The sequence below is a fragment of the Lepidochelys kempii genome, chromosome 18 (genome assembly GCF_965140285.1).
Source record: "Lepidochelys kempii isolate rLepKem1 chromosome 18, rLepKem1.hap1, whole genome shotgun sequence".
NCBI lineage: Eukaryota > Metazoa > Chordata > Testudines > Cheloniidae > Lepidochelys > Lepidochelys kempii.
In genome coordinates, this window is record NC_136397.1 from 14,725,466 (window position 1) to 14,748,751 (window position 23,286).

General features: G+C 47.8%; 1 protein-coding gene across 4 annotated transcripts; it reads left to right on the plus strand.

The window, feature by feature from the left end:
- Positions 1–339: 339 nt before the first annotated feature.
- GPR157 (G protein-coupled receptor 157) lies at positions 340–22,632 on the plus strand. 4 transcript variants are annotated; one of them, XR_012155537.1, is made up of 5 exons: positions 340–1,051; positions 12,020–12,233; positions 14,727–14,921; positions 17,575–17,844; positions 21,309–22,632. XR_012155537.1 is itself a non-coding variant. In XM_073316554.1 (5 exons), the coding sequence occupies exons 1-4, from the start codon at positions 657–659 to the stop codon at positions 17,785–17,787; spliced, it is 1,017 nt and encodes a 338-aa protein (XP_073172655.1). In that variant the 5' UTR covers positions 340–656; the 3' UTR covers positions 17,788–17,830; positions 21,309–22,632. The 4 variants fall into 4 exon arrangements, 3 of the variants coding, with proteins under 3 accessions (XP_073172655.1, XP_073172656.1, XP_073172657.1); XM_073316554.1 differs by having other exon boundaries at positions 17,575–17,830; XM_073316555.1 differs by having other exon boundaries at positions 17,575–17,810.
- Positions 22,633–23,286: the final 654 nt, after the last annotated feature.

A 23,286-nucleotide genomic window follows, 5' to 3' on the forward strand; every position in this document is an offset into this window, starting at 1 on the left:
TTGACCCAGCCACGTCTACACGGGGGGCTAGGTCGGCTTACTTACAGCGCTCAGAGGGGGGAGAATTGTTCACACCCGCAGCTCGGTGCAGGCTTCAGGGAGCGGTGGGGCTCCACCCCAGGGGTGGCTGCACGCCAGCAAAGGAGCCCGGGGCGGAGCCCGGGGCGGGCTGGAGGCGGGAGAAGGAAGGAGCCCGGGGCTGGAGGAGAGCGGGGAAGGGACCCAGCGAGCGGCAGGGACGCGGATTCCGTGGCCGGCGCAGGCACGCGTGGCCCGGGCAGGGCTGAGACACGCACCGGCCGCGGGGAGCCGGAGCCAGGCGCTCACAGGAGCGGCGCGGGCCGGGGCCGGGCTGAGTCTCGGCGCTGGGAGCCCGGCAGAACTTTCCTCCCGCAGCCGCCGCGTCCCGGCCGGCCGGGCCCTGGGAGCCGCTTCGCTCCGCCGCCCCCTGGTCCCCTCCCTCCGCTCGCTCCTCTTTCATTTCTTCGTCAGCTGCCTCCCCCTGGGCCGGGCCCCCTTCCCCTGGGCTCTCCCTCCTCTCCTCTCTCGCCCTCCAGCCTTTCCTTCCCCTTCTGCTGACCTCCCCTACCTTCCTTCCTTCCTTCCCCCCACACCCACATCCCCTTCTCTTCCCTTCTCCCCCACCAGCCACCCCTATGCCCCACTCCACCATGCTGATGGGGACCATGCCCCCAACGGAGGTGTACCCCTCTGAGCGGGTCATCGTGCTGGTCTCCTGTGTTCTCTCCTTCCTGGGCTCCAGCCTCCTGGTCTTCACCCATGCCCTTTGGCCGGAGCTCCGAACCCGTCCCCGGCAGCTCCTGCTGTACCTCTCCCTGGCCGACCTCCTTTCGGCTGCATCCTACTTCTACGGGGTGCTGCAGGACTTCAACAGGACCTCGTGGGACTGCGTGCTGCAGGGTGCCCTGTCCACCTTCTCCAACGCCAGCTCTTTCTTCTGGACCATGGCCATTGCCTCCTACCTGTACATCACCATTGTGAGGGGCACACCAACGGGCACTGGCCTGCTCTGCTTCTTCCACGTCATGAGGTGGGTGAGTTCTGGTGTTACCCTCATCCCAGGCGCCCACTTCAGCCAAGAAGTGCTGCTGAGAGCCTCTAGACGGGAGCCCCCCTAGTGCCCATCTGTGCCATGGTCCTGGTTGGTGGGTAGGGATGGCTGTTGTGTGTTCCCCACTGCTGCCGGGATTGGTGGTGATGAGCTGCTGGGGACTCAACCTGGTCTCTCCTGAGGCTACTTTGCCCTTCTTTAGCCCCTTTCAAGCCAGGGCTTTGAGGTAATTAACAAATTAAGTGTCTCAATGCCCTGGGGAGGTAGTTCTCATTAAACCCAGATGAGGAAACTGAGGCATGGAGGGATGAAATGACTTGCTCATGGTCATGCAGTGGATCTCTGGCAGAGACAAGGAAAGAACCCAGGAATCCTGGCTCATAGTTCTTACTTTCTCTCCTAGAGTGTCCCACTAGAATACCACATGTACCCAAAGCATGGAGGCGATATTTAGTGCCTCTGCTCCAGTGACAAAGTCCCTCATTTAGAGTGTGTTTACCTAGATCCTTGGTCACCCCACCTCTCTATACTTCCCCTGCACCAGTAATTCAGTAACTGTAGGAGAATGGCAGTTTGAAAGTGAGGAGGCTGCTAGAAAAGCAGTCTGAAGGCTGTTTGGCATATCTGAAGGAAAGCAAGACAAAATAGCTCACGGTTTAACTTGCGCCTGAGTGTTTACTATTTAGCTCGCTGATTTTCCACATCATGTTTAATAAAAGCCTTCATTATGCAATCCGAGCTTGTGTAATCATGTGCCACCTCCAAGCTCAGCCTGACAGTGATCCTTTGGTGCTCTGGGCTGCCAGGTTTTTATAATAAATTACATGGAAAAGGATATAGTTTTAAAAAACCCTCCAGGGCAAGCCAAATAGTGGATTTGGGGGTCTTTTTCTTTGTCAAATGCTTCCATCATCTCATACTTACAAACAGCATTATTTTGGAGATGATTGAATGACTTTGTTGTGCCGGTCTAAAAGATAGGCCAGGGAAAACATCAAGCAAGTCTAAGTGTTAAGTAGAGAAGAAAACTGGATTCTTACACTCAGACGATAATTAGGAGCTAGAGCAACATCTGCTTGAGTGGAAGTCAGAGAGCTTGCAAAAGCAGCTTGATAGCTCAGTGAGTATAGCGTGTGACTTACATGATCTTTGCTATTGTATGTTACAGGATGGTGGGGTGCTTTCATTTTGTCTTCAAATAAAAAGAAGGTGGTGGGGTGGGGGTATGGAAACTATGGAGAGAGGGACTGCTAGTGAGAAGGGCAGGTCTAGTGGTTAGGGAATGGGATTAGGAGCCAAGATCCATGGGGCCAAATTCTGCACCGACTTGCATCCCATCAAACTTGATAAGAATGAATGAGTCTCCGCGGAATCTGATCCATTTGTTCTTTTCCTGTCTCTATCAGGGATATATGGGACCCTGGTCTGTGCCTCAGTTTCTCCATCAGTTTAATACTTCCCAACCTAGCAAGGGTGCAGGGGAGGGGAATTGTAAGGATGGATTGATTGTTTGTGCAGCCTGCTAAGAATTCAAGACGTCCCTTGCCACCACTAGGTACTGGGAGGGAGGATTCAGAAGCTGAACTTCCCCTCTTTGTGAACCTTGTTGGGTTTTATTTTCACACTCCATATAGTCAAAATCAATCACCATGTTCTCTATGTCCTAATAAGCGTCAGCAAGATGTCTGGGTATCATTCGGCTCAAACTTTGCTGTGTTCAAAGGACAAGGCAAGTAATTGACATGGAAGTCCTATTATTGGATTCTGCTTCATAATCAGTTGCACACATACAAAATGGGAAATGATTGCCTAGGAAGGAGTATTGCGGAAAGGGATCTGGGGGTCATAGTGGATCACAAGCTAAATATGAGTCAACAGTGTAACACAGTTGCAAAAAAAGCCAACATTATTCTGGGATGTATTAGCAGGAGTATTGTAAGCAAGACACAAGAAGTAATTCTTCTGCTCTACTCCACACTGATTAGGCCTCAACTGGAATATTGTGTCCAGTTCTGGGTGCTACATTTCAGGAAAGAGGTGGACAAATTGGAGAAAGTCCAGAGAAGAGCAACAAAAATGATTAAAGTTCTAGAAAACATGACCTATGAGGGAAGATTGAAAAAATTGGGTTTCTTTAGTCTGGAGAAGAGAAGACTGAGAGGGGACATAACAGTTTTCAAGTAAATAAAAGGTTGTTACAAGGAGGAGGGAGAAAAATTATTGTTCTTAACCACTGAGGATAGGACAAGAAGCAATGGGCTTAAATTGCTGCAAGGGAGGTTTAGGTTGGACATTAGGAAAAACTTCCTAACTGTCAGAGTGGTTAAGCACTGGAATAAATTGCCTAGGGAGGTTGTGGAATCTCCATCACTGGGGATTTTTAAGAGCAGGTTAGACAAACACCTGTCAGGGATGGTCTAGATAATACTTAATTCTGCCTTGAGTGCAGGGGACTTGACTAGATGACTTCTCAAGGTCCCTTCCAGTTCTGTGATTCTATGATTCATAGATGACTCTGCTGACACACTGCTGTGCAGAGCCTGTGAAATATTTTTACAAGCCTTAAAAATCTGCAAGAAGTTGGAGAGAAAACCAGTGCAGCAGCTGCACCAGTGGGGACTTGTTCCCTGCCCTACCTATCATCATCATAATACCTTGTTCTCCTCTTTCCCCTCCCTCCTTTGTTTTCTTTATTGTGACTTGAGAACTTGGCCATAAAAAGAAAAGGAGGACTTGTGGCACCTTAGAGACTAACCAATTTATTTGAGCATAAGCTTTCGTGAGCTACAGCTCACTTCATCAGATGCATACTGTGGAAAATACAGAAGATGTTTTTATACACACAGACCATGAAAAAATGGGAGTACTCCTTTTCTTTTTGTGAATATAGACTAACACGGCTGTTACTCTGAAACTTGGCCATAAAAGTGCAACTTGGGAAGGATGTTGTCTGATTGGTTATTTTTCAAGGCTCCAAAGTCCTATTGCCCAGACTGAATTGTCTTTTGTATACTGTCCAAAATCCCTTATCCAACAGGACAGGTCAAATCTGGAATAGCCACAAACGTCATGTGACGTTTAGATACTGGGGCATGTGGTGAAAAGTAAATTGAATGGAGGGACAGAGGGGGCTGTATAAAGAGAAGATGTTGTGGTTAGGAGTTAAAGATAAGATAAAATCATTAGGATCCTTGAAGCGTGAAAGGGGGTTAATGGTAGATAGCTCACCAAGGCTCTGATCTTGCAGTGCATTTGTGCACAATTGTGCATATTCCCATTAATTTCAGAGAGACTCCATATGGGCAGCTATCTGTCTGTAAGAGTGCATGGCAGGAGTGGGGTTGATCATAGTTAAATTACCCGTCAAAGGGTTGACATTTTTAAAAAGACAAATGCTATCCTGTGGTTGCCTGTGCCTTATGGTGGAAAAAAGAGTTGCAATTCTCTCTTTGACGTTCAATTTAATCAATCCGAGACTTTTTTTTTTTAATTGACGTGCCCCTGTGATGGCGGAATGTGTGCTGGATGGTTTACCCTAGATTTTTCCTCTTAAGGAAGTAGGATTGTTGCTTAGATGAATCTGCCAGACTGGTTTCTTGGTTGTTGACTGAGTAGTAACACATGCTCCGTTTTAGCAGCCAATCTGGGGAGCTCCATCATACGCATTCAGTTTTGTTGTGCTGGGCCTCAAGATGATGGAGTTAATTTTGAGTCTGCTTAAATATTTGGAATGTGCGTTAGTCCCAGTATCCTGGCCACAAAATTCCAAGTTAGTTAATTATGTTCTGGTTCTCTGAATAGCCCACAGAATCTCAACTGGACACAATTTTCTTTGCTTCCTATCCAAAATTGTGTAGTACGGTTGTGTGCTATTAAACAGCTTCTGCTGTCCACCCAGAAGCGGCTGCATGCCTTTGGGGAGCTAAGCAATTAGAGAGAGAGCATGTGTGTATGACTATGTATCCATACATGTCTGCAGCACACTTTGTTATCCTTTCAAATACAGGGCTGTGTAAATGTAAAATACTGTTGTATTACCCATCTGAGATTTCAGTGAAATGGCTCTTAAACTTACTGCGAAAGTACTGATGGCAAAATGTTTTCATGAAGGTGAGATTGTCCATAAACTCTTAAGTGCTGCTGATAACAGGTAAGAAGCTGTTGCACCTTGCTTTGGTTTTATAGGGTAGCTCACCAAAGGCTATTTATTACAGGTGAGGTCAAGTTCAGTGGAAACACATGAACGGTAGTGCTGTAGCGTGTAAATCCTTAGTCACATATCCGTGAAGGGTGCTCCTCCTGGTGACAGAAGGTGATGATGCTCTGATGACACTCAAACCAGATCCACTCCTAAATCTAGAGTAACTAGACTAGGAGACCTCATAGTTGTCCCCAGCTATTGCTAGCTAGCAACGCTGGTGGGAATAGAAAGTGTATTGAGTAGCCCGTGTAGATAGAGGAATAGAATATAAATATTTATTTTCTTCCCAAAGGATCCCAAAGCATTTTACCAATGACATACATGCAGTACAAATGAAATGCAACCACCTCTGAGGTGCGGGGGGGAGCAGCTTGCCAGCCACTGCACACAGCATGTTGTATCGGTAGAGGTGGGGGCCAAAGATACCAGGGCAAATGACTGATTTTATTAAAAAGTGCTGGGTAGTCTTCAGTGTCCATGGAGAGCAGAGAGAACCTTGACTTTTAAGGTCTCCTGAAGAGACTCATGCACCAAACTCCAAGTATTGGCCTCCCCCACTTACATAACCTAAAACTGTGTATGTTTATACAAGCACTCTGGAACTTCAGCAGCCGATGGACCTACCACCAGGTCTGGCAGCCCTATTGGGTGATGGTCTGGGATGCTGTGAAACGAAAGCGGGCCATGAGTGGCAAGATTTGGGTGCAGATCCTGCCAGTCCCAAAGTTCAAGGGTGTGAGGACCCAAACCCTAAGTTTAGGGGAAAGGTTTGGCTCTGGGTTCTGGTTAAGGTGCATCTCTGGATAAAACCCTCTGCAGCTCGTGGCTCCTATTTCCAGAAGCCCAGCCCCCTTTTTTGAGGATGCAAATTTCTGCTCACAAAAAAAAAAGGAAAAAAAAAGAAAATGCACTTGTGGTTTTGTGGCAGCACAAATCCTACCACTTGAACGGGTCGCGGCCGTTCTTGCACAGGCAGCATGCTGCAAATCCTCCCAGGACTTGTAGGAATATAAACCGCTGCATGAAATATGTCAAAAGGAGAACAATTAAACAGCCTGACCCCAGATACTTTTTGGGGGTGGGGGTGGGGAGGAGGAGAGTGTGTGAGGAAACTGAAATGGAAAGCTGAGATGGGAGCTTCTTGTACCCCAAACTCCTCATCCAGTAGGTGTGGCAGGAGCCCTGCAGCAATAATAAGCACCCTAGTGTGTATTAATATTAGCAGTTATCTAATAATAACCATACTTAGTTCATTGCTTTGATAGCTAGTAATAGCTGGGGACAGTTCTCCTGGGCTAATTTCTCTAAGTCTGAGTGTATCTGCTTTGTGTGTCATCAGAGCATCGCCTTCTGTTACCAAGTTGAGTACCATTTGTGGCTGCATACGTGTCTGTGTATTTACACGCTAAGGCAATACTAATCGGGTGTTGGCACTTCACTGATCAGACGTGTAACAGCCTTTTGTGAGTCCCAATAAAACAACCCAACTTGCAACGATGCTTTACGTCAGTACCTCTCAAAGCACTTCACTGAGGAGGTCAGTATCATTGTCTCCATTTTACAGATGGGGACACTGAGGCACAGAGGAAAAGTGACTTACCCAGAGTCTCTCAGCAGGCCAGTGAAAGAGCTGAGAATAGAACCAAGTTTCTCCCGGGTTCTAGTCTATTGATCTCACCACTAGGCACCGCTTCCAAGTGCTTTACAAATATAAATGAATCCTCTCAGCCCCTGTGAGGTAGGGGAGCGCAGCTATCCCTATTTTACGGATGGGGGAAACTGAGGAATATAGAAATTAAATACTGTATTTTCAGAAGTTCCAGGCACCCCAACTTTGAGTGCTCAGCCCTTCTGAAGACTGGGGCCTAAGAGACTGTTTCCCCAAAAGGGGGAGGAGAGAGGGAGTAACCCAAGCCAGGAATAAAATTCAGTTCTGCTCCCTTTGTTACTGTGCTGTTGGTATGCACCTTGGGTGTGTCCTGTGGCCAACAGCAAAATATCTTCAAATGTATGTGCTAAGGAGTGCCCTGGTAGCCTAGGAATAAACCATTCCAGAATGCGTGCCTCTGTGATCTTCTTGGCTAAGCAGTTGGGAGCTAATCCTGGCATGGACGTGCATGGCTGTAGCAGCTCTAAAAGCAGGGGGGCTGGAACAATTTTTATAGTGGGGGGGGCTGAGAGCCACTGACCTGTACACCCTGTATATGATGGAAACCACTTCAAGGCCGAGGGTGCCGCTGCACCTCCAGCACTGTGACTAAAAGGCCCAATTCAGAACATCGCTTAGTGTCCCAAACCGAAATTTTCCATGCTTAGAAACTGCCAGTGCTTCCCAGTTTTCTGATTTCACACCAGTAGGCACCTGTCTTGCTCTGACCTCTGTTGTTCATTTACTGTTGAATAGCCGGGAAGCTGAATAGTATGGAAAAATATCAAACCCCATTTGCAGTCAGAGCTGGGGTAGTTATTAGTTCTGAATAACAATCAGGAATTTTATTTTTATTTTTTATTTTTCCTGTTCACAAATCAATCCTGATATCTGAAGAAATATTTGCTGACTGCTTTGAATAAACAACTCTTCAGCCTATGGGGTGATTTGTGAACCGTTCTCTCTCCATATTCATGGAGTATGATAGGCCATCTCCGTCACATGGACATGGTATAAATTTTTTGCCTCCTGACTGGATGAGTAAATGTTATAAAATTGGAGAATGATAAAATCGCAAACAACACAAGCTCTGGCAATAATTTTCAGGCAAGTGATCATTCATGCCAAGATGTATGAAACTTCTGGGATTCAACAGACATTTTCACAAACACTCAGCAGTGGTCTGAATACTTCTGAAAAGCCAATGCACGGGGGGATTCCTCCATGTGGAACGTCTTTCTGCAGAAGTATTTTCAAAGGGCAGCATTGGACCAGCTCTATTAGTGCTTACAGCTGCCTGAATCTCTTTCTGAAACATCTGAAGTCTGGTTATCTGCTTCTGCTGTTTGCATTGTACTGCCCCAGTGGATGGCAACCTTGGTGTGGTGGAGTGGCTTGAGTGTGCCCATGATGCTAAGAGCAGTTCCCTCAGGGGTCTCGCACTCCTGGCAGGGTCACCCAAGGTGGCAAAGTTGAAGGTGATGTTCCAGATGAACAGCGATCTCCCCTCCTCCCCCTACCCGCCCCCCCCAAGTCCTCAACATCAGAACAGGCAGATGAAGAGACCATTTCTCTCAATGGCTGTGAAGGTGGATGAAGGTTGCAGTAGGATGAAGGTCTCCAATCATGGTGGTTTCCTTGCCATTGGATTATGATCCTCCTCCTGCCAAGCACCACGTGGACACTGGTTTGCAACAGTATCTCCATGTTTAAAGAAATCACGCACTGGTACCTTCCGTCCAGATTGGCCCCTTCCCTTGGGAAATGTCTGCCCCAACTGTGAGAAGATCTGCGGATCCACCAGCAATAAAGGGCTGTCGTTTTATAGAAGACCATCATCCTTGAACTCTGAGGGATCGCCAACTGTGGCAAATTCTCATTTTGATGTTTACGGGAGATAATGTGCTGAGCCCAAACCCCAGCTCCAAGCACACCATACCATGATTGATTGATTGATGTTAGACCTGAAGAGAGAAAGTGTGGATGGTTTTGTGGTTAAGGTCCTGGGCTTGAGACTGAGGAGATCTAGATTCAGTTTTCAGCTCTGCCACAGACCCCCTGTGACCTTGGGCAAATCACTTAATCTCTCTGTGCTTCAGTTTCCCATCTGTAAAATGGGCATACAACACATGGGCGTAGTGAAGATAAATTCATTAATATTTGTCAAGCACTCAGCTACTACTGTGATAAGCACCATAGAAAACTCTCTATATGTTGCGGGCACTGCTTGCTTTCTGTGTATTAATTATGTGTGGTAGTTATTCCCCCCCAACCCCACCCGCCTACAGCAGTATACTAGGCTTGGAAAAAACGTAGACTGGCTGGTTAGAAAGGACAAGGGATCTGGAATTGATTTTAAGAGCACTGTCCTCCCATAGATCCTTCACTGGGCGTAGCTGCTCAGGATCAGCTGCTAGTAGGATTAAGAACCTAGAAAGATGACTAAGGAAATAGGACATTTGCCTTGTTTTCTTGACATCTGGAGGGGTGTTTATTCTGGGCTTTTGTCGCTGTCAGGCTACTTTTTTCACCTCTTGAGGATCATGTCTACTGCCACCTCCCCAGGCCTTGCAGAGTGGAATAATATGGAAGGGACAGATTTTGTTTCCAAGTAAATGTGGGCTGGCATTGTAGCAATGGAGAGATTCACAGCTAGTTGGATCAGGGGCTAGGCTTGTCCTCTGCACTTTAAGATACTGGGTGGGAGTTGGGGTCGGGGGGAACATTTTATGCTTGTGTCTGTGAATTCCTGTGGTTCTCATTTATGGATTTTTGTGGGCTGCCCAAGGTGTCTCATGACTTCATTTCCCTTCTGTTTTTGGCTGCGGTTATCTACTAGAGATGGTCCTGAAACAACACACTGGCTCTGAACATCCTGACACTTTGGGGATTTCCTCTCTTGGTCTGAACTGTGTACATCAGGCTCATATGCTTATGCTCTCTCATAAATTCCTGTATTTGCCACCAATGCTTGTATTTACCCACCTAAAAAGACACTTACACATTCTGCCTCCTCCAAAACCAACTCCTCCTTCCCAAAGTAGCTACCATGTGGCAATTTTCCAAAGTAGTTGCCCAAAGAAGAAGTAGGATATTGATGCCTTTACTTGACCAATTGGCACTTACGTTTAAGTGCCAATTAGATGTCTACATGCAAGATTTAGGTGCCCAGTGTCATTGCCCATGTTTGAAAACTGGGCTCCAGCTGATTTGCTCTTGAATCAGCTGACTCCGTAGCGTGTTCCAACTGTAATAGATTTTTGTACACACAAGTCCAGGTGCTTGCGTGTTTCAGTGAGAAGAATGGAGAGGATTACTACACATGACTGCAGTTTGGCAGCGAAGTGCCAAGAAAAGAGTTTGGGCTGGCAGAGAGAAAAAGGATGAAAGATTATATTGCTGGTCACCTGCGGTGGTGGTAGGAAATGATAGGTCTCTCTGAGTGACCTGTCTGAGTGTTTATACGCTCCTGTCAGAGTAGGATGGGGAATTGGTGCTGCAAACTGATGCCATGTGGCCAATGCTACAAATTCAGAGCAATAGAAAAATGAAGACTTTTCTTGTCCAAGCCCCCGTTGTTCTTTGGTTGCATGGCAGCTGCAGCTTTGGCTGCTTGGTGATCTTACCTTGCACTGACAAAATAAATCTAAAATGCTGCCCTTCTGTTTTGGTAGCATCTTGTACTGGTGGAAATGATTGCACAGGATTCAAAGCAACATGATTAGACCTACTGTTTGCTTAAATCCTTGAAACTGTGGAGAGGATTCTTATGCCATGTGCATCTCAATGGTACCTTCCTGTAGGTCAATAAGCAACATGTCTAGAATCTATCACCCATGGCTTTTCTTTCTATCATCCTCTCCCCAGTGGGGAAGTTGTGTGTATCCTGCCTGCTGAGAGAACCTGGGAGAAAGAAGTATCTGTCCAAGTCACTTAGCTGGAGCCTGATCCTGTATTTGTCATGTAGGCAAAACTCCTGTTTTCACTGTGCATACAGAACTTGAGATCAGGGCCCCTGAAAGATGGCTTCACTGCATGGTCTGTCAGGCACAGGTGAGTCTATATTATGATGGCATTGATAGTGGCAGAGCCTGCCTTTGAACAGGACTGTATTCTGTTCACGTATAAACTAGTTCACAATAGGGCTTTTGTGATGCCTGGGCTTCTTGCTGGATCACGTATTCCTGCAGAGCTTAGCTCCTCTCCAGTCATGCAAATCCTGCCTCAAGAATGGTTGATGAGAAATCTCAATGGTTGGCTAAATTTTAGGAGAAGAGAGGGGTGAACCTAACTAGTCAGCTGTAGGAAGGAGTGCATCCATCCCCTGTTGTGTCAAAGTACTGTGTTCTTTTAAAGTTGCATGAAAGTTTCCTAAATACTACAGTGCTGTGGGCCTAATAAATGCAGGTGAGAAATCAATAGAACTGATCCACCATCCATAGAGTTCCATTTGGAGGATTTAGTTGTCTCTCTCTTTTCCTGCTCTTATTTTTTTCCCAGTGTTTGGATTTTCCTTCCTTCAGATCAAGGATCTGCTGCGCGTTAGACTGTGTGAACTGGAGGAATCGTAGGTCACCTCAGTGATTGTCTCTAGTGACAAGAGGAAATGCCAGGATGTTGGAATTGTTGTAGCCGTACTCTCTGGAACTGAGCAAGCCATGTTACCCTGTTTTTAAAAAAACAACCACCACAAAACCTCTGCTTCAGTCTGACGTCGGGGAAATAAGGAAGTGGAAGAGGAAGCAGGGATGAAATGTCATCGTGTCTCTTTCACACAACTTCCAGGGTAGAAAGAGCCCAGCTCCGAGAATAGATTAATTGGGACATCTCCAGCTGTTGTGCAGGTCCTGAGATGGAATTAAATTGGGAAGGGTGTTGGCATGCATTGTGCCTTACTGCGCCTTGGGGTTCCCATGCGTGCTGACTGGATTTCCCAGCTGTCCAGGTGCTGGAGTCACCAGCTGATTATCCAAGGAGACTTCACTGTCCTCAGTGCTGAGGGTTTTGCTTACTGTCTGTGACCTGTTCCCCGTTCTTCACTGTGTGGTGACGGTGAACTGAACTGTGTCCTCTTCCCCCTCCCATTCTCTCTTCTCAGCTGGGGAGTCCCATTTGCCATCACAGTGGCTGCTGTCGCTCTGAAGAAGATTGGCTATGATGCATCAAACGTCTCTGTGGGCTGGTGCTGGGTCAACCTGCAAGCGGCAGATCGGGTCCTGTGGATGCTGTTGACAGGGAAGTTGTGGGAGCTGCTGGCATATGTGATCCTACCAGTCCTTTACATCCTCATCAAGAAGCACATCAATAGAGCGGTTGGTACCCTGGCTGCTTTTGCTTTATATAAGGCTGACTTATGATATCACTAAGGCTCTCAAGGCATGCTATCCACTACATAGATTGGAACCGCTTCGCCCATCCCTGAAATGCAACCACCTCTGGGGAGCATCAGTGCACAGCACCACTACCCAGTGACTTAGCATGAGATGAACCTGGCACCTATTTAAAAACTGTAAAGGGTAGGGGACGTGAAAAGGTAGAATGTAAATATTGGAGTAGGGCATTGGGGGCAAAATCCAGATCTAGTGTAATCGAAGGCCACTTTAGTGGAGTTGATCCACCTACACTAGGCCTGAATTTGCCCCCTGGGGGGCGGTGTAAAACATCCTTAGCCTGGCAAAAAGTGCTGTAGGATCTTGAGAGGCTGCTTTGTGCTAGGCACTGGATACACACACCTAATAAAAAATTTAGCTCCTGCCCCAAAGATCTTTCAATGTATACAACAAATAAAAATGAAATCCTGGTGAGCATAAGAACTCAGAGGGCCAGGTTAGCACTTGAGCAATGTGGAAATATAAACCTAAACTATGCCACAGTGGCAGGACACAGGGACCTCCAGAGGACAAATTCCTATATTTCCCCTAAATTATGGATTTTAAAAAAGCCAACCCTAAAAATGTCATCTTCCTCTGGCCACCAGTCACATGTGCTTGTCAGGGTGATAATTAGAGAGAGCAGACAGCTAAGGGATTGGTTAGGCTAGACATTCAGAAGGTGGGATGTTTCTCCCGCCCGACTCTAATGAGGAAACCTGGCTTGCCGTCTCCCAAAGAATGGCTGGTTTTCCTGCCATGAGACCAGGCATCACCTGGTCACGTCTGTATTGGAAACACTGGGGAATATCCTCAGTGCCTGGAGGTCTAGGAAGAGGAGTCTGAGAAGATTCATGGCTGTTTATCACCTGTTGCCCATCTCTGAACTAGCTGGGACTCTGTGTTCTATCAAAGACGACAGTGTGACTGTCTGGAAATCCAATCTGCCCCTTTCCCCACCCGTCTGTTCTGTGCCAGAGACTTTCAGGCACTGTCCTCTCCCTCATGTGCCCCGGGCTCTGATTGCTCTGCAGGAAGGGAGCTGAACACAAGCGGTTGTCAAAGCCGATTCTTGTAATTGGTTTCCGAGGGCTAGAGGCAGCAGCATGCTGGGCCATCTGGACTGCAGCTTTTCTCCCTTCTCCTGAGCTTTCCCCTGTAGCTTGGAACTGTGCTGAGCCTGATAGCCCAAGGACTGCGGTCTCACAGCTCTCCTCCAGCCCCGGGGGGGCGGTCTGCCACTTCCAAGGAACAGCGATAAATAACCTTCCCTCCCTGCTGCGGCAGCTTGTTTAGTCAGTGCTGGTTTTGGAGTGCCTTATAAGCCAGCGTGGGTTTGCGACATGTGCTCTCTTGTGATTGTGAGAGCAGCTGTGTTAGGACAGGAATGCAGAATGCTGGCAGGTTGTATTCTTTCCCGAGAGAGTCTTGTACCCCTATAGAAATGGCTGGGGCTTTACTGATGGCCCTTGGAGGGGGTCTAACTCCCAGCTGCCCTGTGAGGTCCATCTGTGTGTGATTGCACCGAGCTTTTCTGGGGCAATGGCCTTTTGCTGGCAGGACTGCTAGCAGTGGGAGGAGCAGGAGGAATGGGGGTTGGGGGAAGGGAAGGGTATAAAATTTTATACGCTATGCAACACATGTGAGAGGGAGGAGGAGTTTTCAGCGGGACACCTGTGATGGGTTTTGAGAGGTGTCAGTTCAGTGGCTTTCTGCTCATTTCACCAGCTGAGAATCTGGCCCTTAATCTCTTGATTTCCCGCTCTGTAAAATGGGGATAATCCTTCCCTGCCTCACACACATAAGCGCATGGATACTACAGTGGTGTGGTTATGCAAATACCTGAATAGACGGTTAGTCCTCTGGAGACCACAGAAGCAATAATAATTAATACTTTGCTCTTTATAGTTGTTTTTTATCTGTGGATCTTGGTTTTATAAAAGCAGGCTGAGATTACCCCTATTTCACAGGCACGTACAGATTAAGTGACTTGCCAAAGGCCATGCAGCAACACAGTGGCAGAGCCAGGAATGGTCCCCAGGTTTCTCAACAATCCGTGAACCTATTTTGTAACGCATTACTGATGTTTACGTTGCTATAGCTGTGATTGTTCTTAATTATATAGCAACCTAGGTGTACGTGGTGCTCACGTAGAATACTGAAAAAGTTGAGGTGTCCCATTCTGCCCTCCTTTACATCTGGGTGGCCCTCTTGGAATTTGGCCCAAAATCTGTGTTCCAAAGAACAGAGAGAACAGCTAGGCTGGAGTCCAACCTGGGCAGTCTCTGTCCGGCTGGGGCATTCCTTTGGCTGAGGGTGTAGCAGTGGGCAGAATGCAAAGGGTTAATTGTCTTTGGCAAGAAGCCACCAGCGTGAGCATTTGCAATAACCTAGTATTGGAACTTCAGAGTCTTTCATTTTTTCTTTCCTTCGAAGCATGCGGCACTCTCTGAATATCGCCCCATACTAGCCAGGGCTCCTGCCTTTCAGCCCAGGACTTCCATAGCAGATAAGAAATTGATCCTCATCCCTCTCATTTTCATCTTCCTCCGCATCTGGAGCACTATCCGATTCATCCTGACCCTCTGCAGCTCCCCTGCCGTGCAAAATCCAGTCCTGGTGGTCCTGCATGTAAGTACCTGCTGGTCACTGCACTCCCCTGACAGGTCCATATGGGAGATGGGGCGGGTGAGAAGTGATGGGCTTGCCCATGTCTGAGACATGCAGTTCTTGGTCCCTACCATTTTCAGGGCTAGATGTAACAGTGCAGGGACTTAGAGAACGGCCTGCATGATTTGTGTGTGCCACAAGCAAAGACTTCATGCTGGACCAAGATCATAGAATCATAGAAATGTAGGGCTGGGATGGGACCTCGAGAAGTTCAGCCCCCTGCTCTCTGGCAGGACCAAACAAAACTAGACCATCCCTGGCAAGCTTGTGTCCAACCTATCTTTAAAACCCCTCAACAGAGGGGATTCCACAAGCTCCCATGTTAAGCTCTGGAATAAGCTTCCTACTCTTATAGTTCAGAAATTTTTTCCCAATATCTAACCTAAATCTCCTGGCTACTGATTAAGCTCATTACTACTTGTCCTACCTTCAGTGAGCACTGAGAACAATTGATCACAGTCTTCTTTATAGCAGCCTTTAACATATTCAAAGACTGTTATCATATCCCTCCTCTGTCTCCTTTTCTCAACACTAACCCTGCCCAGTTTTTGTAACTTTTCCTAATAGGTCAGATTTTCTAAATCTTTTATCATTTTTTTGTTGTTGTTGCTCTCCTCTGAATACTCTCCAGTTTGTACAGATCTTTCCCAAAGTGTGGGGCCCAGAATTGGACACACTACTCCAATTGAGGCTTTTCTCTTGTTCTCACTGACTGCTGTGCACAAGCCATATAATTTTCTATAAGCACGAGAGTGTACAAAGAAAGGGTTAGTGTGTGATTCTCCCAGTTCCTTTTTACAAAGGCACCTGGGGTGCGGGGCAGATGTCCGTTTCTTTCTCTGAAATAGACCACGCTGTGACTCATTATCCTAAACCAGCATTTCCTAAAGCGGGGGGTGATCCGTCGGGGAGAGCTAGTCAGGGGGCACAGATGCACCTCTGCTTTCCTTTTTAAAAATCTTCCTTCAAAATGTGACCCGGGTATAACCGATGCAGCAGATGTCTGCCTATGTTTGCAGAGAGCCTGAAACAATAGCTCAGAGATGTGGGCTGCCCCATTCTGTTCAGAGGGCCAGGATGACATACTTTAAATCTCAAAATGGTTAACTAGTCCACTGCTCATCAAAGCAGGGAAGAAAGGAGAGGAAGGGTCATATTCTGAAGATCTATACAAGATAGTCCAGTGTTTCTCAAAGTGAGGGCAATGTCCCCATGGATGGGCAGGGCTTGGAAAATGAATCCATTAAGACGGGTAGCTGTCGAGCAACACAGCAGAGTTGCAGAGGATGGACGTGATTGATTTTCCTGACAGGTGGGGAGTTCAGCTCCCACAATTTTGGGCAGTGCTGTCCTGAACAATATTTCCTCCCTCTAACGTAACATTCCAGACTTGTGTGGTTCTGCGGAACGTGTCTCAACGTTGCTATGGATCAGCAAAGCCTTTTTTTATGCCTGTGGTGGAGCAGCTTCGTGGCGGATATTTTTGCTAATCCCTTTATAAGTCACATAGACCCCACTCCTGATTGGCGCTAATGCCTGGGGAGCCCTGTTGCCAATGGATGGAGGGAGGAAAACCAACAAACGTGATTAAAAATCGAATGCTGCCGCATCAAAAAATGCCCTGCCCAGGAGCAGCCGTTTCAGCAGCATCTAGTGGCCAGAGGGGCAAACTGCAGCCAAAAAGTGTTTTCCCCCTGTCCCAGCTGCTAAGGATGCAGCGCGAGATCCATGTCGTAGGCTAGAAACTCGGTGACCGTCTCTCCCGGAATGGGACTGTTGGTTCTAACGGAATAGAGCTGAACTTCTCCTGGGTGCCAATGTCTCGCATTCAAGGAGCTGGATGGAGGTGCTCACATTTCAAACAGAAAGAGGATCTGAGATATTGCCTGCATGAGCTGCTACTCGGCTTTAGGGAGTTCCAAAGCCAGGCTATTTTTGGCTTGGTTTATGGCTTTGCTGTTGTTTGAGCCGACCCTCCATTAATACACAGATATGACACGTTCTGTAAAGCAAGGGTCTTGTGAAATGGAATGGCCTTAATTTTCCTATCCCCGGTCTCTTTCTATCCCCCCTCTCTTTTTTTCCTCTCCATCTCTTGACTCATCTTTCATGTCTGGGTATCTGACCAGCTCTCACTCTTTTATTAAACATTCCTGTTTACTTTACTGTCTCAACCTTTTTTCCTCTTTTTCTCTCCCTGCCTCTGCTCTTTCCTGGTCTCTCCTCCCCAGTGTCTTTTTCTCTCCCTCTGTTTTCTGACTCTTCCCCACCATTTCTCCATAGCCCTATGTCCTGGCCTCTCTTAGGGTGGGCCCAGAGCACAGGTTGTCTTTGCCCTCCTAAAGTGGGTGATGGCTTTGGAGGGACAGTGACTGTGGGGATATTCCCTTCCAAATGCAGGTGAGTTGTCTGTCTTTCCTGACTGCTTAGGGGCTTGGTTTTCTTTTTGGTGCAGGGATGATGTCCCAGACCCTCGTCCTCTCAAGGCTATAACCCTCTGCTCTGCCAGTTCAGTGACTGTCTTGGCCTAGTTTAGCATCTGATTGCTTCTGGGATGGGGGAGAGACACCTCCTGCAACTGCTTGGGGCTAATTTTCACTTTCTGCCCTTGCAGGGAATTGGGAACACGTTCCAGGGAGGCGCCAACTGCATCATGTTTGTCCTCTGCACCCGTGTGATCCGGACCCGGCTGCTCTCTTCCCTTTGCTGTGGTCACTACGGAGGCTTGCGTCAGTCTTTGCAGAGGCTAGAGAGGGGTTACCAGGATGCCGAGCCCCCCATGAACACACAGGCTGAACAGACGGAGGCCGAATTCGCAAGCACCTGAGCCTTGAATCTCCACGTCTGAGTGTGAGATTCCGTCGTTCTTGGTAAAGGTTTAACTGTGAGTGCTGCCTGTGCACAGCTGAGTTCCTGTAGTCGGGGTAATTGCCATGGGTGGCCCGGAGGCAGAGGAGGAAAACAACAGCGAGCTTCATTAAGAGAGATGAATTCAGCTGCCAAAGCGAGAGAAGAGAATTCCAATGCGGCTGGTTCTGCAGCACTCCTGCAGGATAACTGTCCATCTCTGGGTGTTTTACAAGCATCAGTGAATTGATTCACACATGGCCTCTGTCAGACAGAGAAGTATGGAAAATGGGGAAACAAGGCACAGAGGCAGTTGGTGGTGCAGAGGGAATAGAAGCTGTATCTCTTGACCCTTTAGCCGCCCAATCACGTCCCCCCATATATCAATTGACAACGCATGCAGCCGAGTATAGATAGGGATCTGTGGTTACTGCCATTGCCTGCCTATCTGTGGTACATATATGGCCCCCGTTTCCTTAGTAACTGAGTACCGTGCACTCTTTATTCTATTTATCCGCACACTATCCTTGTGAGGTTGGGAAGTAGGGCAGTGCTATTAGTCCCACTTCACAGAGAGGGAGATTAGGCACAGAGAGGCTAAGTGACTTGCCCAAGGTCACTCAAGACTGTAGCAGAGTAGGGACTTGAGCCCTGGTCTCCCAGGTCATAAATTAGTGTCCTAATCCCTGGACCATCCTTTCTCAAACTGCCTGGCTATGTTAAGAGTCCTGTTTCCATTTTGAGGTGTAGCCCAGCAGGAACATAATGCAGAGCTGGGAGAGTGCTAAGACTTTGCCCATATGATGAGAGCTGTGTGGTAGGAGTCTGAATATCACAGTGTTGGATGGAACAGATTCTGGCAAAGCCCTCTGACTTCAATATGGAGCTGCAGCCCATGGAGACAACAGGTCCCACGGTGCCATGTTTAATCTGCTCAGATCCAGGTGGCTCCCTGCGCATGGTAGTCTCTGCAAAAGTAGCTGCAAGCCTTGCAGCGTTCCCTGACCTGTATTGGCCCTTCAGGGTACACTCCCACCACCATTAGTGCAGAGGGGTGAACCTGAAAAAGGCAGCGGTCTTTCTAGAGTCACTGTGAGCAGCTGGAGGTGCATGGCGGTTGGTGAACACTGGGTGTTACGCACGAGGGAGGGACATGACATATCTTTGGGTGAGCTCCTGCCACCTGTTTTTCCTCCTTGTTCTCTCCTGATACAAATGCAAGGCTTGGAAAAGCAGAGCAGGATTTTGCTTCCTACCCACATGTGTTTTTAAAAAAAACTATTTGTAATCAGCTTTTGCAGAAAATTAGCAACACATGAGCTGTCGGGGGGTGGGGAAGGGGCAGAGGGCAGCAGCCCAACTCCCGTTGCTCCATGCACACAGCTGTTCAGAGACAGCTCTCATTAGTGTAACTAATATTAGACCTGAGCACATGGCGGTCAAATGATCTAGCGACCACCCAAGGTCTAATCCTGGCTGGGAGGATGAATTAGGGTGTGGCTTGGCGTAAAATCTTTAAACGAAGTGCACGTGGGAGATTGGCGACGGTATTATTCTGTATCCCAGTAATGCCTCAACTTCCTGCTGGGGGGGCGGGGATGCTGTTGGGCCACATGCTGCATAGACATATAGGAAGGCAAAGGCCGTGCTCCAATGAGCTTACAGTCGTTCTTGCTACGTCACCAGGGTGTTGAGCGGCTGACTCGGTTAATATTCGTAAAGCATGGGGAAGGTGCATTCATGTAAGTATTATGGGCAGATCACTTTTAGATAGGGTTCCCACCTTTGAAATGCAAAAAAACCAGCACCCCTCCCACCCAAGACAAGCCTACTGCAACCCCAACCACAAGGCAACTTTGCAACCCCGGCCCCTTCAACAGCTATTTATAGTATCTAGAGCAGTGGTCTCCAAAGTGGGGAGCGCGCACCCCAGGGGGTGCGCAAGACCATCCCTGGGGGTGTGCGGCAGGAGGAGCACCGGCGGCAACAGCACTCCTGGACCTTTGATTCTTCGGCAGCCCGGCGGCGGCAGCTCGGCTCTCTTCCCGCTCTGTCTTCGGCGGCAGCTCAGCTTTCTTCCTGCTCCGTCTTCGGCGGCCCACCGGCAGCAGTTGGCCCTGGGGGTGCGCGATCCAAAAAGTTTGGAGACCACTGATCTAGAGAGAGAACACATATAGATAACCTCACCCGTGTTCTCTCGTGACTCAAACCTTCTCACACACCCGCGCAGTGTGCTTGCGTGTTGGTGGGCAGACAGCTGCTGTATTTTCAGCCGTTTGCATCTGTTATTTCTAAACTGCAAAAGTGGGAACACTGCAGCATCTTCAGCTGAGCACAAAAACTGTTGACGTTCGATATCCCAGGGTAGTGGGATGATGAGGCAAATGTTTAGACCTATGTAAAAAAATAAAAACCCCAGCAGATTAAATTATTTTTCTGGCAACGGGCAAATCCATAAAAAAGAAACCGGCCCGGCCAGTCAAATACGAGCCAGGTGGTAACTCTATTCACAGTGTATGTATGCACAGCAGCTGGGAGGTGTGACTGCAGCATGAACAGACTTACCTGCAATAGCTTTGATCTAGCTAGCTGGAATAACAAGAGTGGCATGGGCTAGGTGCCAGAGTATATACCCAGGGTCCCGGGCAGGGTTATGCTCAAGCAGCTAGCTCTGGGTGCCATGACTTCACTACTAGTGTTAGTCGAGTTGACTAGATCAAAGCTAGCTCAGGTAAGTCTGTACCTGCTGCAGTCACACCTCTGATTGCAGCGTAGACAGATCCTTAGAGCTCTGTCCTGCAAACAGAAGCATCTATTACCTTGATAACGAGCAAGTAACCAGCCCAGTACCTAAACCTCATGTTGCCAACCGTGAACATTGCACGTGACTTGATTAATGGCAACTACAGTTTCCTTTCTTATAGAGGGGGAGAGACTAGGCATTAAAACTGAAATTAAACCCTTGCTTCATTTGAATCTTTTGAAGCTGCTCTCAGAAGAGGAAATAAGAATTCTGATAGTCACCAAGATACTTTTTTTAAATGCAGCAAAACCACCTTCTCTCTCAATTCCTCTTTCCATATAACTCCAAAGGAAGATTGAAAAAAAAGCTGGGTTTGGTTAGTCTGGAGAAGAGAAGGCGGCCGGGGAGGGGAGGGGAGGGGAGCGGGGGAGAGAGATAAGTCTTCAAGTACATAAAAGGTTGTTATAAGAGGAGGGTGACAAATTGTTCTCCTTATCCAGTGAGGACAGAACAGGAAGCAATGGGCTTAAATTGCAGCAAGGGAAATTTAGTTTAGGCATTAGGAGAAACTTAACTGTCAGGGTAGTTAAGCACTGGAACAAATTACTTAGGGAGGCTGTGGGCCAGTCTGTTTGTGGAGACACAGCCTTCCCTACCCGGCCCTCCATACAGTTTTGCAACCCCGATGTGGCCCTCGGGCCAAAACGTTTGCCCACCCCTGTCCTAGATCTTAACCTGTTTGCTTTTGTTTTGAACAGGTAACTGAATTACCACCAAGTGCCTATAGAGGGAGCTAGAGGCATGAGGAAAAGGAACTCCCACTTGAACAATTAACGTGCAGGCAACGACTGAGAGCGTCTTTATGGAAAACTCGCTCCATGGAATTCAGATGCCAGCTGCCTTAGCTCTTGTCTCAAGATTTCCGGGAATGTGCTACCGGGTCACACTTTAACTTCCAGTCTCATACCCATGCCCCTTCTGCAGAAGTTTACAAATGGTTCCTGGGTTCTGATTTTCTATTTTACTAAGAGGATTTCTCACCGTGCGGCTGGAGTGGGGGAAAATCCACAACGTTCTGAAAACTCCAGCATTTTCTGAGGGGAAGCACCTTGGATGTGTGATCAATTTATCACCTGTTTCATGAGGCCTTCAAGGGGGCTCCTGCTCTTCTATGCTTCAGATGGTGGATGAGGGACAATAACTTGGCAAAGTCTTTCTTGGTTCTCCTTGGGGTGGGGATGTGTCTTGGATGTTTTGCTCCTTTTTCGGTGTCACAGCAGCTCATCTTCCTTCTGGATTTGGGATGTGAATGAGCTTGGGTGGCCGCTTGACTAAATCATGGCTCTGTGGACAGTTTGGTACTGAGGGTAGGTAAGTGGGTGAGTGTATCAACCCGGCCATCCAGCGAGAACAGCCCCTGAAGGGGACAGCATGAACATATGGACACATTTTGCTGCACAAATCCTAAATCCAGATTTTCCTCCTTCCAAGGCACTGTCTGTTTTTATTAATGCTCCCCTTCTCCCACCGTGGTTTTTAAAATCACAGCTTGGGCTTTAGGAGATGCCATCCCTTTTAGAACACATCCTGTTTACAGATCCTCAACTATCCTTTCCTGGTGCACTTCCAAAACCTTTGTCTTTTTAACAAAGTCCTCACCGGATTCCTGTCTCTGTATGGACAGCGGTCTCCTTCTGGTGCATTTTTTTTTTATGGAGATGTTGTTATTCAGTGTGTGATAACGGCACAGATTGGTCTGCCAACACCTCTCCAGCCTGGGTTGGGGGAGGAGAGAGATTGTGTGACAGTGTTTTACAAGTTCGCAGTGTGTCTGTAATTTAACAAATGATTGTCTAAGGCATGTGCAGGGTGACTAAGCACAAGTCTTCCATGCCAATTGTAGATGTTGCTCTTCCCGATTGTTTTTACTCGGATATCAAGCTCTGACCAGCATGGGGAGCAACCTGCTGAGCTGTGTGTGTGTGGGTTGGTTGATGTCACTTGGAATGTCCACTGCTCTCTTGGTATAAAATTAAAGGCAGCATCGCCTGTTATCAAGGGTGCACAGCACTTCCCTTTTAAGTGTCTGGTTTTGGTTGCTTTATAACTTTGCCACGCTTTAACCACTGGGGTTGAAATTTTCCATGCCGTGTGTCTGCCTCGGGTTGGTTTGTGAGTTTCAGTCAACATGATTTAGCCATTGCCAAGAATGAGGTGGGGGGGAGAGGGGCGAGACGTTGCTCAACATTTTTTAAAAAAAAATTCTGGTGCCCTTTTTCCTGAGATGTTCCAGTGTCCCCATGTTTTGCAGAAGAGACTTGAAATGCAGTGAAGGGGTGGCCATGGGGCCAGTGAGGCCAAGTTCTGAGCCTTTGAAAATCTCAGCTCATGCGTGGGGAGACTTCTTACAAACTAACCAGCAAAATCACAGCAGATTTCACCCTCACTGAGCCTCACAGCTCCTTGTGCTGACCAGACTGGCTGGGCTCCAGCCCTGCCTACAGGAGCCATCGTGAACTTCCTCCGTTCACACTGCCTAGCCAAGGTGAGACAAGAGCTGGATGGGGAGGAGGGGAGAGGAAGGAGTAGAAGAAGACAAGGAACTGGGTGGGAAGGGGAGACGGGAAGCTGGGGAGAGGGAAGGGAAGAAGGACACTGAGGTGTGAGGGGGAAGACTGCGAATTGTTGAGTAATAAGACTGGGTCTGGCATCCAGGAAGGGATGAGAGTCAGGGAA